Here is a 17,071-nt window from a genome sequence, read left to right as displayed (position 1 = left end):
TCCATGGTTTGAATTAGTGGCCCTCCATGGTTTGAATTAGTGGCCCTCACTGGTTTGAATTAGTGGACCCATGATTTGAATTAGTGGACCTCAATGGTTTGGATTAATGGACCTCAATGGTTTGAATTAGTGGACATCCATGTGCAGTCTTAGGGAAGATGTCTCAGCAGAAGGCAAGATTGAAGCTTAAATTTGGACGTTGAAAAGACACAGATTTTGGTGCCTTTGTCTAGAGGTTGAGGGCCTGATTCAGGGATGGTGGCAGTGCAGATGTTTATGCAGTTGACCGATTATCGGTGGCCTGCCCATGTGTCTGTCGCATGCGCAAGTGCCATTACCAATTTGGCTAGCAATAAGGATTTATTCACAAAGTGATAGACAGGCAGGGGCTGTTTGTGGGCGGCAATGGGGAGGTGGGGACACGAATGCAGACGTTTGTCGCGGCGTATCTCTCTGCCTGCGACTCCAATCCCGTATTCACTGAAAATGGCGTCTCAGTCTTGACACCTATTCTGCGCGACCATACGGTTACTCAGAAGTCCGATAACCGACTGATCTGCGACGTATGCTGCATCTTTGTACTTAGTCGCTTGGATTTGCAAATCTGCCGGTGGACGTCTCAATACAAATCACGGCGGCTGCGACGTTTGCATATTTTCGCACATCCGCTGCGTACAAATTAGCAGCCCGTGGCGGCATTAGCGTTCATCTCTATATCAGGCCTAGAGTTCCAGAGGCCAGGATCAGAAAAGGAGAAAGCTTGTAAGGTGAACCCAGCTGTGTCAGGGAATGCTACAGCATAGGCAGGATTGGAGGAACACAGAATGCATCCAGGGCCATATGGAGAGGTCAGATGAGACATGAGAAGCTGCCCCAGCTGGGCATAATGTGTTGTAGGTTAGGATGAGAACTTTGTAGGTTACGTGGTGGATGATCAGAAGACACAAGTAAAGTTCTTAATGAGTTATCTTTTCATTAGTCAGTCTCTTCATACTTAACTTGCTCTCTTTCGTAACAATGGCCCAAGTATAACAGACTTGGATTATGGTGATATAGCCGTTAGTTTTAAAGCAGCAATTTGTTTGAAAAAAACAACAACCTTGTTTTGCCTTGAAACTAATTGCCGCTTTAAATCTAGCAGCTATATCTCTGGAATTGTGTCGGGACCAGGTAAATCTGAACCTATTACGTTTAGGCCAATGACTCCTTTTAATAGAATATCCCCGTCCTTGCTCCTCACAGTCAGCGGAACATCTCTGAGTGTATCTCTTTATCTTTCAGGTGTCTTGTCTGTTCCGAATCATCGGGAAGGTTAAATGAGATGGCAGCGGAACCTCAAGGTGAGACCTCGCGTTATCCTTTTTATTTGTAAACGACCAATAAACATGCTGTACATTGAGAGGGTCATTATTATATTGGAGTGAGTGCGCATTGTACAGGTTGTGAGGTGAGAGGGTGAGACCCGCCTGGCAGCATCGTCTTCATGGGCTGGGCTCAAAAAGTGGAAGTAGGTGGTGGGTTTGGAATGTCTGGTCCAGCACAGCCTCCTCTGATAGAGTCAAGCTTTTTCTTTAAAGCGCTTTGCAGGGTCTTGTGCACTAAACGCTGTTGTCCGGGTAGTTAATTTAAGCAGAGAGTCAATTCTGTAATGCAGGCGGTGATGATACAAAGCTTGTGAGGGGAAGTATGTTTGTTTAGCCATGTTGGGGAAAGAGTTTAAGTTTGGGTTTTCAGTCATTAAAAAAAATAAAAAGTTTAATAAAATACTTTTTGAACATAGGTTTGGGGTCGTTTCCACCCTTTATTGAGCATTGTGCTTATACAAGACAATAAACCCAAGCGATGTATAATAATACTGTAATAATAATACTGTAAAAAAATAATAGTAGTTCCGATGACAGTATATAATAATACAGATCAGTGCTGCCTCTTACTAGTTTTGTCACATTAGGGATATGGCTGTGAAAGCAGTACTGCTTTAGAACCATAATCACATTTATTTTTTATACTTACTGACGCGTTTCACATATACTGCATAGACCTCCCTCAGCTGAGTCATGTGATTCTTTCATTTAAACGTGTTCCATGGAGGCATGTATAACACATGGGGGCACAGCACACCTAGATATAAATGATTGCCTCTATCTATTCTATGTGACGTTACAATAGTGGGGGTGGAGAATGTCAGCATAATATATTATCTGATTTTGTCCATGACATGTAACTCAGCTGTAATCCTGTTCTGTCTCTAGCAGATACTGTGTCAGACTCCTGGAAAACAATCACCGGTTCCTTCGCAGCACTTAACATTACCGGCATATCCAGCGCCTGTCCCAAGAGCCAAGACGGGCTGTCGCCAACGGCACACTTAGCAGATGGCACCGCCGACCTGATAATCGTGCGAGAGTGCAGCACGTACCAGTTCCTAAAATATCTCAGCAGGCACACCAACCGCAAAGACCAGGTAAGGGATGCTGGGGGGTGTTGCTGGAAGAATTGTCAAAAATGTTATTAGAGGGGCGTTTTGCCCTTACGACTTTTTGGAAGAGGAACAGGGGTTGGAGAGACTTGCTGGACACCTGGTGCAGAATAAAAACTGATGATGATGAACGGCGATCACTTCTGATTGGCTAAATGCAACTGAACCCTCCCACTTATACTAATACTATGGTCATGTGGCTGCTGCGATCTATTCGTATTATTACAGTACGTTGGTATCTGCAGTCGGTCTGCAGCAACAGCGCAGATTCCCATTTGATCGTTTAAAGGGGAAGGCGACAGATGTGTGTATTGTTTTGAACTTAATTAGTACTTTCACTTGTGTCTTTACGGCTTGTTCTACTTTATTAGTTATTATTAACATTGCCCAGACATGTACTATATTGCATGCTGCCACTATCGCTGTGAAGCCCCATCTCCTGGCGTAAACCAGCTCTTGGTTGGCGCAAGATATTATGTCAGTATTACTGAATCATGCTGTACACTAATGGATCCTCTGTTCCGCCAGTTTGATCTGCCTAATGTGGAAGTCCATCGGATCCGCGCCATGCGCTTTATCCCCGAGCAGCGTGACGAGGAGAAGGAAATCCCACGTGAGAAGCGACTGTTCCTCTGCCCTTGTATGGAAGTACGGGACACCAGCACTTGGAACTGTGACGGAGAGATCTTGAACTGTGCTCAGCTCAGCGTCAGGTGAGGGAGAAGGGACTGGCAAGATATGATAACTGTGCTCAGCTCAGTGTCAGGTGAGGGAGAAGGGACTGGCAAGATATAATAACTGTGCTCAGCTCAGTGTCAGGTGAGGGAGAAGGGACTGGCAAGATATAATAACTGTGCTCAGCTCAGTGTCAGGTGAGGGAGAAGGGACTGGCAAGATATGATAACTGTGCTCAGCTCAGTGTCAGGTGAGGGAGAAGGGACTGGCAAGATATAACTGTGCTCAGCTCAGTGTCAGGTGAGGGAGAAGGGACTGGCAAGATATGATAACTGTGCTCAGCTCAGTGTCAGGTGAGGGAGAAGGGACTGGCAAGATATAATAACTGTGCTCAGCTCAGTGTCAGGTGAGGGAGAAGGGACTGGCAAGATATGATAACTGTGCTCAGCTCAGTGTCAGGTGAGGGAGAAGGGACTGGCAAGATATAATAACTGTGCTCAGCTCAGTGTCAGGTGAGGGAGAAGGGACTGGCAAGATATAATAACTGTGCTCAGCTCAGTGTCAGGTGAGGGAGAAGGGACTGGCAAGATATAATAACTGTGCTCAGCTCAGTGTCAGGTGAGGGAGAAGGGACTGGCAAGATATGATAACTGTGCTCAGCTCAGTGTCAGGTGAGGGAGAAGGGACTGGCAAGATATGATAACTGTGCTCAGCTCAGTGTCAGGTGAGGGAGAAGGGACTGGCAAGATATAATAACTGTGCTCAGCTCAGTGTCAGGTGAGGGAGAAGGGACTGGCAAGATATAATAACTGTGCTCAGCTCAGTGTCAGGTGAGGGAGAAGGCTCTGGCAAGATATAATAACTGTGCTCAGCTCAGTGTCAGGTGAGGGAGAAGGGACTGGCAAGATATGATAACTGTGCTCAGCTCAGTGTCAGGTGAGGGAGAAGGGACTGGCAAGATATGATAACTGTGCTCAGCTCAGTGTCAGGTGAGGGAGAAGGGACTGGCAAGATATAATAACTGTGCTCAGCTCAGTGTCAGGTGAGGGAGAAGGGACTGGCAAGATATAATAACTGTGCTCAGCTCAGTGTCAGGTGAGGGAGAAGGGACTGGCAAGATATGATAACTGTGCAATATTCATGAGATTGCGGCCTATCAATTCACGAGGAACTAGTGACATCACTGAGGCACAAAATGGTGACATCGTTTCCCTATTGATGGGCTACATTCTCATTAAGTGACTCAGGGGTCTATTTACTAAGCAGTGTTAGGAGACAGAGTGAAAAGTGCCAGCCAATCAGCTCCCAACTGTCATCTCACAGGCTGTGTTTGAAAAATGACAGTTGGGAGCTGATTGGCTGGCACCTTATCACTTTTCACTCTGTCTCCTAACACTGCTTAGTAAATAGACCCCTTAGTTAGTTCCTAGTAAGTAGAGACACAGCAGAGGGTCCAGGGGAGCGCAACACCCTGCACCCAACGTATACTAATCTTGTACCTGCAAGCGGTTCCTCCTCAGCGACGCCATCTTCCCAGTCATATCTCTGGGAACATGGCGCTGCGCAGTTATAGCAAAAACTGTCACTGTGCTATTCTGTGCTCTCTAGTGCACATACGCCATCTTACTGAGAAGATGGCGACACTGGGGCCGAGGGACCCGCTTGCAGGCATAATTTAAGAAATGGGGGCTGGGGAGGGGTCCGCTGCTTGGAAGAGAGGGCCCGCTCTATATGGGCACCCTTGGGTGTTATGAATATTGGGTAAGCATGCGAAATGGCTACACTATAGCTAGTTGACAGTATACATTTCTATATATTTCATTTTCATTATACAGGCGGCAATGCACTCTGTGCCGGCCCATGAGCGCATGACATCTTGAGGTCTCTCCAAGGGGACGGGGCTGCCAGCGTGGAGAAGTTATGCACGGAGGACGCTCCGAGCTGCTGTACAGGCTGCAATGCTGGCTGCAGAGTGCCTTTCCAGGTACCGATAGCCAGACGCAGGGGCCATGGGGCAGCGACTGTGCAGCCCTGCACCCTGTGTGACGGCACCGCTGGCACACCCCTAGTTACACCCCTGCTCCTGCAATATAACAATAAATACTTATATGCAGGTAAATGAGCTGAACTTAGCATTCTTTAATTCTGAGGTGCAGCAAGGAACCTTGTGTGCTCCAGAGTTTGAACAGCAAATCCACAGCTAGCGACATCGATGTCTGGACATTTGGCCTGACACCCGATCCTGCTGTGCATATGGCCACTTTTACGGATAAAAAGGCTGGTCACGCAGTCGGCCGCCGCAGTTTAGAGGAGGAAGCAGAACGGGTCATGCTCCTGCGCAGATTCCCTAGCAGAACGGGTCATGCTCCTGCGCAGATTCCCTATCATCGGGAATCTGCATTCAGCAGTGAACTAAAGTGCACTGCTGAATCAGGCCCTGTATGTTACATCAGATAAAGACAGCAGAGGGCGCTAGATGGATGCGGCTGTCCTGTCCTAAGTGATGGTAGACAGGTGAATGTGAAGTCAGGATCGATCTTTCTACATTTGACTCTAGGATGCGGCTCACTCTCTCCCCTCTATGATTGCAGAGTACATCACCAGCTCATCCAACTCTTTGCACGGGGAATAGAAGACACCTCATGCAGCTGAAGATAACTCCCCAGCACACCAAGGAATGGGTTACGCACATTACTGATTACACTCCTGGACTTATACATATGACCAGAATAAAACATACATGTTATATCGCTGCTGGATCGGCCCTGGTGACCTGCCGGCCGGGCACCAGCAGGCATCAGGAATCTTAAACTGCCATGCACTTTGTCTGCCAGGATGTACAGCAGATTTCTGACAGCTAATATGAGCCTATGTACATTGTAATCGCACCAATCCAATATATTTAACTAGTTTGTCCCATACTGGGGTTTTAATGAAATTTGAATCTTAATTTATAAGCAGTTATAATCAGTGTCGAGCCTGGAGCTTGCATGATATATTTATGTTTGCAAATAAACAACACTGGCTTTAGCAAAAAAAGTGATTTTGTCTAATGGATCAAAAAGGCGCAAACCAGTTGTGACTCCGGTTGCAGCGCAATTGTACAATGAGAGGCACCTGCAGGCTGTGTGATCCAGGCATTTGTAGATGTTGCATAGAAATTCTCTCTAGTATAGTTCCAATAAAATAACTTTTTTTAATCTCTTGTTATTTGAAGTGTAATTTCAGCAGGACATTCTTCCTGCAACACAGAGGCGGTCACTATGACGATTCCTAGTTCAAAGTATATTAATTAAAGAAAATGGCAAATTTTTGCAAAACAGCTTAAATAAAATGACGCACTTTGGCTCCGATTTCTGCTCTTGACTCCTAGGAGTATATTTTATTAAAGTGCGGGTTTTTTAGAAGTGGAGATGTTACCCATAGCAACCAAACAGATTCTAGCTATGATACACTATAGGTGCTAGAGAAATTATAGGTAGAATCTGGTTGGTTGCTATGGGCAACATCTCCACTTCTAAAAACCCACACTTTAGTAAATGTATCCCTAACACCCTACAGAGGATATTGTTGTGAATTTGGGGTCTACCAAAAAAGCTTTGGAAGTTGAACCTGCGGGGTCACGAGTTACCCATTCTTGCTTTCTTTGATTAAAGAAGGCGAACCATGGTCACTGTAACCTGGGGAACTCTTGTTATTATTCAGCTTTATACACAGACATGAAACTCACCTTCATACATACACCAAGGGGTATATTTACTAAAGAGCTGGATTTTAGAAGTGGAGATGTTGCCCTTTGCAACCATTCAGATTCTACTTATCATTTATTTAGCACCTTCTAAAAGATAATAGCTAGAATCTGATTGGTTGCTGTGGGCAACACCTCCACTTCTAAAATCCTGCTCTTTAGTAAGTATACCCCCTAAGGGTCTAATTCTGTCTGCTGCAACCGCTTTAGCGACTATATGCTATTTCTAGCATCAGTCCTTTCCCTGGTGGGGACCATGGGTCTGACTGTGCAAGGGCTGAGGAGCCCACTTTGGGCATCTTTAGACGCTGTAATACCGCTTGGTACGTCACCATTGAAACTTCCATCAGCGCTATAGTAGGTGCAGATTTTCAGTCTAAGGCCCTCATTTATCAACAAAGCATAACCACTCGCTAAAGGGGTTATGCCACCCTTTCTGGATTTAACAAGCAGCAGTAATCTAAGATCTTATAGATGGCGAGAGCGATGTGGTCCCCATTGCCGGCATTGGAGACCTGGCTTTGCCCTTCCGGCTTCAGTGAAGCCTTCAAGACACTACCGGGTCCCCGGCGTTGGCAGCGTTAGGCTGCCAGTAACCCAGCGGAGGGCTTCACAGAGGAGGAGGACTACGCGGGACCTTGCCGGAGGGGTAAGTATTGGTAAATACCAGTAAATTTTTAGTTTGTATTACAGTGATCCTAAACGGACAATTGTGCTGGTGTTTACCATTGTTGATAAATGGGGGCCTAAATATGGCCTCCAATGGCGTCTGTGTACACAGCCACAATCAGCAGCATGCCCAGAAGACGGACCGTCGGTGCATGAGCAAGCGGACAGCACCAGGGAGGCCTCTCCTGAAACTAATGTATGTTATACTGTAGAGCCTATTAAGCTACGTAGGTACATTTGCCAATTAAGCAGTCCACATAGAAGCCTATCTGCTGCAAGCTCCCCTTCTTGAATGATGATGAGGATTTTTTTCATGTATCCCCCTTTAAGAGACTGTTTTCGGGGGGATATCCCTCAAAATAGCTCTGATAAATGTGCCCCTCGCTCTTTTCTGTACTTACAGAAGGCATGTGAGCCTGGTGACCCCGTTGTGGCATGTGCCACTCAGTGGCTTCTCTGGTAGCACAGGTTTTCCTCAAAGCAACAGCGCCACCTGTCTGCCCCTAGTAGGATTGCAGCTGAATTAGTCTTCCCCCTGAGTCATACGCAATGCAGGAAGCATAACTCATTTGATAATAATAAATAAATGTAATTAAAGCCGGTAATCATTTAATTTCTTTATGATGCCGTAGTGAATTCAATAATTTTACTTTGCAGTGATAGTATCTTTAGCAATGCAGATGCTGAGTGCCAAAGCACGTGGCCTGCCGGCCTGCCATCGCATAGATACGTCTCTGGGATTAATGGGCGGCTGTCAATTTACAGTCACGGCGTTAATTAATAACCCATTAGTTATTAGTTATATATTCCGACAAAAGCCCAAACTTATCCAGGAGCAATGTCTCGAAGGACAGCCTCATACACACCCAGGTCCGCAGGTATGCTGAAATGTCCTATATAAACTCCCGCCATACAACATTCTTCATCTATAAGAACCCTGGCTCGGGGCCGTCACATGGTGACGTCAGTGTGTATAAGTGCAGCACTGTAACTACTGACATATAGTGACTGTTACTACTCAGGTTTTGAAAACTATATAGGTCATTCCAGACGATCCCTCCTATTTTAACTTATTAATGGCCTCTTCTTGGGACAACCATAATGGGGGCAACCGTTACTCTAGCCGGGACAGCAGAGGCGTGAGAGTGTGAGTGCACAGTACCATTCATATACATACCTCATAAGATGACCCTCTCCAGGAGGGACACAATGCTCTGGTCCTGGACTTCCCTGGTAAGAGGTGGGGCTGCAGCGCAGTTCAAAATTCAAATAGGGGAGACACCCCAACTGTCATTTCACACGCTGCCAAACATCACTGGCTGGGACTCACTGGCAGTTGGTGTGACTCCCCTACTTGAATTTTAGACTGTGCTGCAGCCCTGCCTCTGGAGCCTCCACCAATCATAAATTACCAGGGAAGTCCAGGACCAGAGCATTGTGTCCCTCCTGGAGAGGGTCATGTTGGAAGGGTTCACTTCATGAGCGATATCGTCTAGTGTGTCCCCAGCAGCGGTGTGCTGAATGTCGTAAACGACATTGAGCACACGCACTGAACGATATCATGAACGATATTTTTCAGTGCCGGGCTCCCTCTCATCCCCGAACATGCATCTACCTGACAGTATCGTCAGGTTGGCCTGCATGTTCGGGCGATGAACAACAATGACCAAAGACCTGTGGGAGCGCACATCGTTAGTTGTTATCGTTCATCGTTTTAGTGTACAAACTGGCCGATATAGTGAACTGAATGATAACGATATCGTTATCGTTCAGTCGCTTAAAATATCGACAAGTGTGTACGCACCTTTAGTCTTGTAAAGACATAATGAGGATCACCATCCCTGATCTAGTTTACAGTAAAGCAGATAAGAGTCCAATAACTGGTAAATCAATACATCTGGAGTAAAGATGACATACCATATAGGGGACATACTGCTGGGGGGAGTGTATCCATCTCAATAGGAGCCCCATTGTGTCTAGAAATAGTTCCAAGCTGATATCATTGATACTATTGGTCTTTCTTTAAAAAAATAAATGTAAAAACTGTTGGTGTCTTTTTTTTTTTTCTTTGTTCTTGTCTCTGGTTCTGACTGAGGGCCTGATTCAGACCCGCTCGCGAGTGGGTCGATGGTGTGCTCTGCGCATGCGCAGCGGCCGCACTGCGCGTGCGCAATCCCCGGAGCGAGAGAGAAATTCTCTCGCTCCGTGGCTCACTACAAAAGGGGCGGCTGTCGATGTTGATCGACAGTTCGCCCCATTTTGTAGGCGTGGCAGGGGTGGGGTGGCTTCACAAACGGAGGCGTTCCCATGCAAATGCCTGCCGTTTGTGGGCGGCCCCACTGACATCACCAGTGATGTCAGTGGGAGAGCTTCCGGCTCTATTAGAGCCAGACGCAAGCCCCAATGGTCTTGACCATCGCGACCATCATCCTGGCCGCTCGCAATAGCTGAGGGTGGTCACACACAGCTATGCGAGCGGCCAGGAGGTCGCACAAAAAAAACGTAATCTTGTGTCTGTAGTGTGTTTACAGAGAATATAATAAAAACAGGTTTAAAGGACGAAAAAAAATAAATAAGCCTGTTTTAGACACTAAAAAGTATTTTATTTTTTAAATAGCCTGAGGAAGAGGACAGCGAAATGCGTAGCGGAGTCACACTACCCCCCCCCCCTCATGGTGCTCTGATTCCCCCTACCCGTCCCATGTTTCTTCTATTCTTTTTCTTTACAAATATTTTTATATTTTGCAATTAGTTTATTCCTTTGTATGGTGGGTATTTAATTTTATTTTTATTCCTACAAAACCATTTGTTGTACTTAATGTCAAATTGGAAATAAAAATATTTGAGTCATTAATGGAGTATACCTCCTAATACAGTTTTGTCAAACTATTTGACCCACATAGGAGGATATCCAATTAACCCCGAACATTGTTCTGGTACTAATGGATCCCCCGGGGCTATCCAATTAGCCCTGAAGTCCGCCCCAACGCCGGCACTTATTGGGGCATTTTTTTTGGAACCTGATGTTTCCCGAAAAATAATCCACGATAAGTGCCATTTTTTTCTCCCCTGAAATGGCGAAAACGCATAGGTCCGCGAGCTTATCGCGGATCCTATGCGTTTTCGGGAGAAATATCCTATTGCTTCGGATAAAAAAATATAATAGGATGGGGTGAAAAAAAACATCGGCAAAAACCGGGATAATCAGTTTTTGCCGATCGTGCCTAATTGGATACCCCCCATAGTCAATGTCAGACACAATACTGTCTGACATTGGGTTTTAAATGAATTGCAAGTGCACATGTAGAAATCACATGGTGAGAACCATTGATGGACGATTACTGATACGTCTCTTACACATGGGACTGAATCAGAGATGGACGATATTGCACCATACTTGCCGACATTCAGCTCCCTCCTTCCGGGAGGGAGCTGAATGCCTGCATAGAGGGGGAGGCATGGCCGGCTATGACGACATTTTGGGGGCGGGGCGGGGGCGTTACCGCACGAATGCATCATCGTGGCCCTGCCCCATCTTCACAATGCCAAAAATAAAGGCATTGTAAAGCGTGGGGCGGAGCCACGATGACACGATTCAGCGCGAATCGCGTCATCGGGCATCCCTGCTGCGGGGGTTTCTAGTAGTTGTGCGGGGGGCAGGCTGCAGCCGGGAGGCTTGCCTGCCTTTCCGGGGGGTCGGGAGCGGCACCCGATATTCGGGAGGCTCCCGACCAAATCGGGAGGGTAGGCAAGCCTGTATTGCACAGCCGATACGGTGATACCGTTACACTAAATGCTAATGCAGCAGCAGGTGCCTGTAGGTAATAGACTCCTCCTGCATTGCATCTGCGATCCGAGTGCAGCGCCTCGGATCACAATCACGACCGTCAGTCCTGATGGTTGCTGCTTTAGTCAGGCCGTTGGAACTGGACAGCCGGGTTCGAGAAGTCTGCGTCCGACGCAGATCCTGAGCTCAGCACAGGGATAGCAAAGTAAAAAAATACCAAATAAAAACCAGGTGGACGTAGCGGTGATGTTTGCACAGTTAAGCGATTATTTGCTACAGCACATGTGCAAGAAGTCAGTAAAACCCCTAAAAAATAGGCCGTCTTATGTGCGTGTCAGTAAACGCGGCTGCATTCTCACACACAGAGCTGCAGTCACAGAGGCCATGATTAGAGAATGTTCAGGAGACAATGCGCCAGCGTTAGGGCGCCGTGCCAATGGTCATCACGAAGGTGTAGTATTTGAGTACACTGGCAGATTTCCACTGTCCAGGGACAATGAAAGTGGGCGCCTCAGGGCTTGCAGTCTCCAGTGCTCGCAATTACGAAAGAGGGAGGCTGATACCACCATTTGCATATTATGGCAGCTGCGAATCCGCATGCATTAGCGCCAATCTCTGATTCAGGCCCTTAGTAACTGAGATTCCTCTATCCTTCAGTCTCCCAGTGCTGAGCTGGGTACTGGTGTTACTTTGCGGTAGTGGCAGTAGCCTCCACTATGAGTAATTGTCAGTATGCACAGACATAAGGACATTCCTATAAAGGGGATATACTGTATATGGGTCATAAACAGAAACTCCAGATACCGGAATTAATCTCACCGAAGTTTCTCCTAGAACCTGCTGTTAAAATCAACCAAAATCTGATTCCCTACTTAGGGCCTGATTCCGTCTCCGATTGCTGGGGGTCTGCGCAGGCGCAGGACCCGATCTGCTTCCATGCAGCTGTGCAATACTGTCCATCTCTGAAACATGCCCTTAGCAAAGTTTCAAAGTGTGTGTGTGCCAGCGGCTGATCAGCACAGCACCCGGGTGCTCGCACCAGTGCCACTGGTAAGGGAATTATATATATTATATATATATATATACACACACACACACACACATACAGTACACACACACGCTCACAATGTTTAAAACAACAAAAAAATTTAGCATTGCTTATTAAACAGAGGAGTACTTTGATCCAGCGTTACCATATGGCACATGATCACAATCCTCAGTGTATTATACCACTGATGGCTGTTTGGATCACTTCCAGGCATCAGTATCACACAAGAACATAATGTCACAGAAGTAATGGGCCATTTGTTGCACTTAGCTGGCTGCCCTGTAGGACGTTTTGCCGAGCAGCCTGCATAAGCACCGAGTCCAGAGGGGATTATGTACCAAGCTCCCAGCAGCTGTCTGCAGTGTAATACTGATAATAATATGGAGATGGAAGAGTGAAATGTACGGGTAGGAACTGTGATATGTTTAGATTGATGAGCCGTTATAGTTTTATACAACAAGACAAGTCCTATGGAGGGGAAAGTCACGATGCTGAAAGCTGTTACAGGGATATACAGCGATGCTAATTGGATCCTTTAAACCATGTTTAATGGAGAGTGAAAAGCACAAGCATTATAATAATGGTAACACATTTTTCCTGTGTTCAGAGACGTATCCTGTCACGCAGTGTGAGAATCACACTTGTTGTATGTCACTTGTTAGAATATTTAAATAATTTGCGTATAGCCAGCTAGACAAGGACATGTCGGATTGGTTGCTGTGCTTTAATGCAGTCTTAGTAAAAGTGATTTCTCAGGAACTTACATACACAGATGGGTCTCGCTGCTTGGCCTGATTACAGGGTGACTGGATCTATTTCCAATTCCACCACATATGCGCGCATGCATTTTGGATATATGCAGCCGCCCAGTTGAATACTATGGATCGATTGGGCTAATTAGCTGCGATTCAATTACAGCCCGCAGTAGCCACTTAACGCAGATTTCTGTTCACCTCCTCCTGAGGCTCGGACAGAAATCTGCATGTCTTCTGCCCTTATCGTGGCCTTCGCCACAGGGTTAACCCATAGCTCTGGGTACTTAACCCGGATTTTACGGGTTAACACACGTTAGTCGCAGATTTACCGCATGAGGAAAAGGGCTTCTGATTGAATAGCCTCAGGTGTAAAAGGTTGTTTGAGGATTTAAAAAAAAAAAAAAGGGTAATTTACAGCCCTGGTAAAGATCTAAACAATAGTAATGTAATTTCCACAGAAGAACTGGGGAACTACAGGTAGCTGAGACTTGGCATAAAATAAAGAAATAATAAAGAAATACACAAAATATACAAATATAAATACACAAAAACATATATGCATCAAAGTATTTACTATATAACCTGTTTTAACATAAAAGCAAAAAAATAAAAAAACACACACACACACACACAAAACAAACCACCAAGGGAACACGTGTCATACTGTCTAACTTGATCAGTGAGCCCACAAACGTTTCATGGCCATCTATAATCATCAGTCCATCTGATCTACAGCAACAGGGTATAAAGGTAGCTCCAGGAATGAACCTGGTAGGTATAGAGAAGCCGAAGGAAGCAACAGGGAGAGAGGTTACGAAATGTAAACTGGAGGCCGATGTCACTAAATGCTGTAACATTATATTATTGTTGGTGTGCTTTGGTCCCCAAAATTTCCGATGTTCCATTTGGTTGTGCTGGGGAGTGTGTTGAGAATTGCAGAATCTACCAGATGGAGTGGTCTTCAGAGAAGGAGGATCACAGTTTGTTAGGATTTACCCATTTGTATGTGCCTTCATATCGGAAGCCAACGCTCTGCATCAACAAATCACCTTCCTGGGGACCACGGCTGGAATAAGAGTGGGAGATATTAGGAATAAATACATAACAAAAATTCCAGCATTCAAGATGTAACTCAAGAGGAAACTCCTCCCCTTTAGTTATGTACTGTATATTAATGGAGTAAATAAATAAAGATGGGTACAGTAAAATAATGCTTTATACACAGTAGGCCCTAGCAGGTCCAACAGACTGCACCGTAGACACGAGCAGGCCCATCAGAATGCACCTTAGGCCCCATCAGGCCCATCAGAATGCACCGTAGGCACGAACAAGCCCATCAAAATGCACCATAGGCCTTAGTAGGCACATCAAAATGTACCATAGGCCCATCAGCATGCACCATAGGTCTGAGTAGGTCCATAAGAATGTACAATAGGTCTGAGTAGGCCCCAATAGAATGCATCATAGGTCTGAGTAGGTTCATCAGAATTCACCATAGGTCTGAGTAGGCCCATCAGAATGTGCCATAAGTCTGAGTAGGCCCATCAGAATGTGCCATAGGTCTGAGTAGGCCCACCAGAATGCGCCATAGGTCTGAGCAGGCCCATCAGAATGCGCCATAGGCCTGCGTAGGTCCATCAGATAGCACCTTAGGCCTGAGTAGGCCCATCAGAATGTGCCATAGGAGTAGGCCCATCAGAATGCACCATAGGCCTGCGTAGGTCCTTCAGAATGCACCATAGGTCTGAGTAGGCCCATCAGAATGCACCATAGGCCTGTGTAGGCCCATCAGAATGCACCATAGGCCTGAGTAGGCCCATCAGAATGTGCCATAGGAGTAGGTCCATCAGAATGCACCATAGGTCTGAGTAGGCCTATCCAGTTTTTTGTGGATGATTGATGATACTCGTCACGTACTTTGGCAGTTATTATCTTCCCCACCTTTTTTTATTATGCGATTTACAATTGTCTTCCTAAACAATAATCTAAAAAAAGGTAATTCATGAAAATGGGTGCTAGCAATTAACAGCCATGATATTAGTGCACTTCAGTAAATGACAGCAAATGTTATGGGTTGCGGCAACTTTTTTTGTACTTCCCAGAACACTAGTTCTCCTTAATGCTCTCCACATTATTATGTGCAATAAAAGTTGTGTTGTAGTTATTATTCAATCCCAGCAGTTGTCCAATATTGTTGTATTAAAAACATACCCAAGTTGTTAGGATATAGGAGGATTTTGTTAAATATCCCAGAACTGACAGTTATAGGAAAGTTTATTCTAGTTTACAATAAAATACCTTCCGGACCATTTATTCAGGTCGCTTGCTAGCTGTTTATAGTTATACTGGAGATCTGAAGTGGTCCTGCATTTATATTACCGCATTTGCACCAGGTTTAGCGGTGTTCCCATTTTAGACTGTGGCAGGGGAGAAGTTCTGTCAACTCTACCAGTAAGTTGTGAGGCTTAAATGCCTTTCCCTAATATGTTGTAGTGCGGTCTCCGTGCTCACCTCCCGTATTTGTAGGGCAGGGGTTTGATCTTCTCTTTCTCCAGTTGGTGCAGGATGGGAGTAAAGATCCGCCAGGCTTCCCTCAGCTCATCACTATCATAAGGAGAGAGGGACCAGTTATGGACAAGATAAGAGACACTCACCCACCTCTTCATTATGTACCACGTACACCGGATTTACCTGCGCACAAAGTGCATCTGGCTTCCACAGAACACATCCAGAATCAGCCGCTCGTAGGCATCTGGAAGCTTAACATCCTGTTGGGTTGACATACATAGGAGTTATTATATGTAAGCTGCTATTTATAAGTGTATAAGCTCTGACAGGCAGGGCCTCCTCCCTTATGTTCCTTCCCTAGCACACACTATGTCACCAGTGCTACGCTCCCTTGTCTCCGCAAGCGACTGACTCTGGCCCTGATTCAGAGCCGGATGCTCTGACAGAGCGAGCAGAATCAGGGCCGTCCTTCCTGATTTTAGAGCGGCCTCCTGGCCGCTCGCATAGCTGTGGATAACCACCCAGGGCTGCCATCAGAAATTTTGGGGCCCGGTACTGACAAAATAGGCAGGGCCCCCCGGGGTATAGGGTAGACTTGGATGGATAATGTGGGTGGAGCTAATTCGGGGATGGTGCCTCAATTGGTGTGTAAATCAGGGATGGCTAGACATGGTGGAGGGGGGGGAACAGGGTAGAGAAGACTGGATATTAGTGGGGGGCACAGGGCATGGAAGGATGATTTGATCTGGGGGGGAAAGGGCAGGGAAGGCCGGCTGGACTAGGGGAGAGGCAGGGCAGAGAATGCTGGCAGGCTGGCTAGACATAGGGGTGCCGCAGGGAAGACAGGCTGGTTGGCTGGACTAGAAGGGGGAGGTAGTGCAGGGAAGGCTTGCTGGACTGGGGGGTGGGCAGGGAAGGAAGGCTGGGTGCACTGGGGGAGTGGGAAGGAAGGCTGGCTGCGCTGGGGGGAGTGGGAAGGGAAGGAAGGCTGGCTGGACTGGGGGGGTAGGCATGGAAGGATGGCTGGCTGGACTGGGGGGGAAGGCAGGGAAAGATGGCTGACTGGACTGGGGGGGTGGGCAGGAAAAGAAGGCTGGTTGCTCTGGGGGGCATGGAAGGAAGGATGATTGCACTGGGGGGGTGGGCAGGAAAGGAAGGCTGGCTGCACTGGGGGGGTGGACAGGAAAGAAAGGCAAGCTGAACTGGGGGGCATGGAAGGAAGGATGACTGCACTGGGGGGGTGGGCAGGGAAGGCTGGCTGCACTGGGGGGGTGGGCAGGGAAGGCTGGCTGCACAGGGGGTGGGCAGAGAAGGCTGGCTGCACTGGGGGGTGGGCAGGAAAGGAAGGCTGGCTGCACTGGGGGGGTGGGCAGGAAAGGAAGGCTGGCTGGGAAGGAGAGGG

At 46.8% G+C, this 17,071-nt stretch overlaps 2 protein-coding genes across 5 annotated transcripts in view; one reads left to right on the top strand and one right to left on the bottom strand.

Moving 5' to 3' along the window:
* LOC148481481 (ceramide kinase-like) overlaps positions 1 to 6,354 on the top strand; it is a 39,307-nt gene extending 32,953 nt beyond the window's left edge. For 2 of the 3 annotated variants that reach the window (XM_088453513.1, XM_088453515.1), the window contains 4 exons: positions 1,282 to 1,340; positions 2,253 to 2,464; positions 3,008 to 3,192; positions 5,746 to 6,354. In XM_088453513.1, coding sequence (XP_088309639.1) covers positions 1,282 to 1,340; positions 2,253 to 2,464; positions 3,008 to 3,192; positions 5,746 to 5,806 — 517 coding nt within the window. In that variant the 3' untranslated portion in view covers positions 5,807 to 6,354. The remainder of the gene's footprint in view (positions 1 to 1,281; positions 1,341 to 2,252; positions 2,465 to 3,007; positions 3,193 to 5,745) is intronic. The other variant, XM_088453514.1, reaches the window with a different exon arrangement.
* Positions 6,355 to 10,255: 3,901 nt separating this feature from the next.
* The window catches only part of G6PD (glucose-6-phosphate dehydrogenase), a 32,464-nt gene continuing 25,648 nt past the window's right edge, over positions 10,256 to 17,071 (bottom strand). For both annotated transcript variants that reach the window (XM_088453420.1, XM_088453421.1), the window contains exons 11-13: positions 15,853 to 15,929; positions 15,673 to 15,765; positions 10,256 to 14,227 (exon numbers count right to left, since the gene is read on the bottom strand). In XM_088453420.1, the coding sequence (XP_088309546.1) occupies positions 14,137 to 14,227; positions 15,673 to 15,765; positions 15,853 to 15,929 (261 nt within the window). In that variant the 3' untranslated portion in view covers positions 10,256 to 14,136. The remainder of the gene's footprint in view (positions 14,228 to 15,672; positions 15,766 to 15,852; positions 15,930 to 17,071) is intronic.

Source organism: Taudactylus pleione, unplaced genomic scaffold (genome assembly GCF_031769625.1).
Source record: "Taudactylus pleione unplaced genomic scaffold, aTauple2 ptg000579l, whole genome shotgun sequence".
In the NCBI taxonomy this organism is placed as follows: Eukaryota; Metazoa; Chordata; class Amphibia; order Anura; family Myobatrachidae; genus Taudactylus; species Taudactylus pleione.
This window is presented reverse-complemented; position numbering and strand designations above follow the sequence as displayed.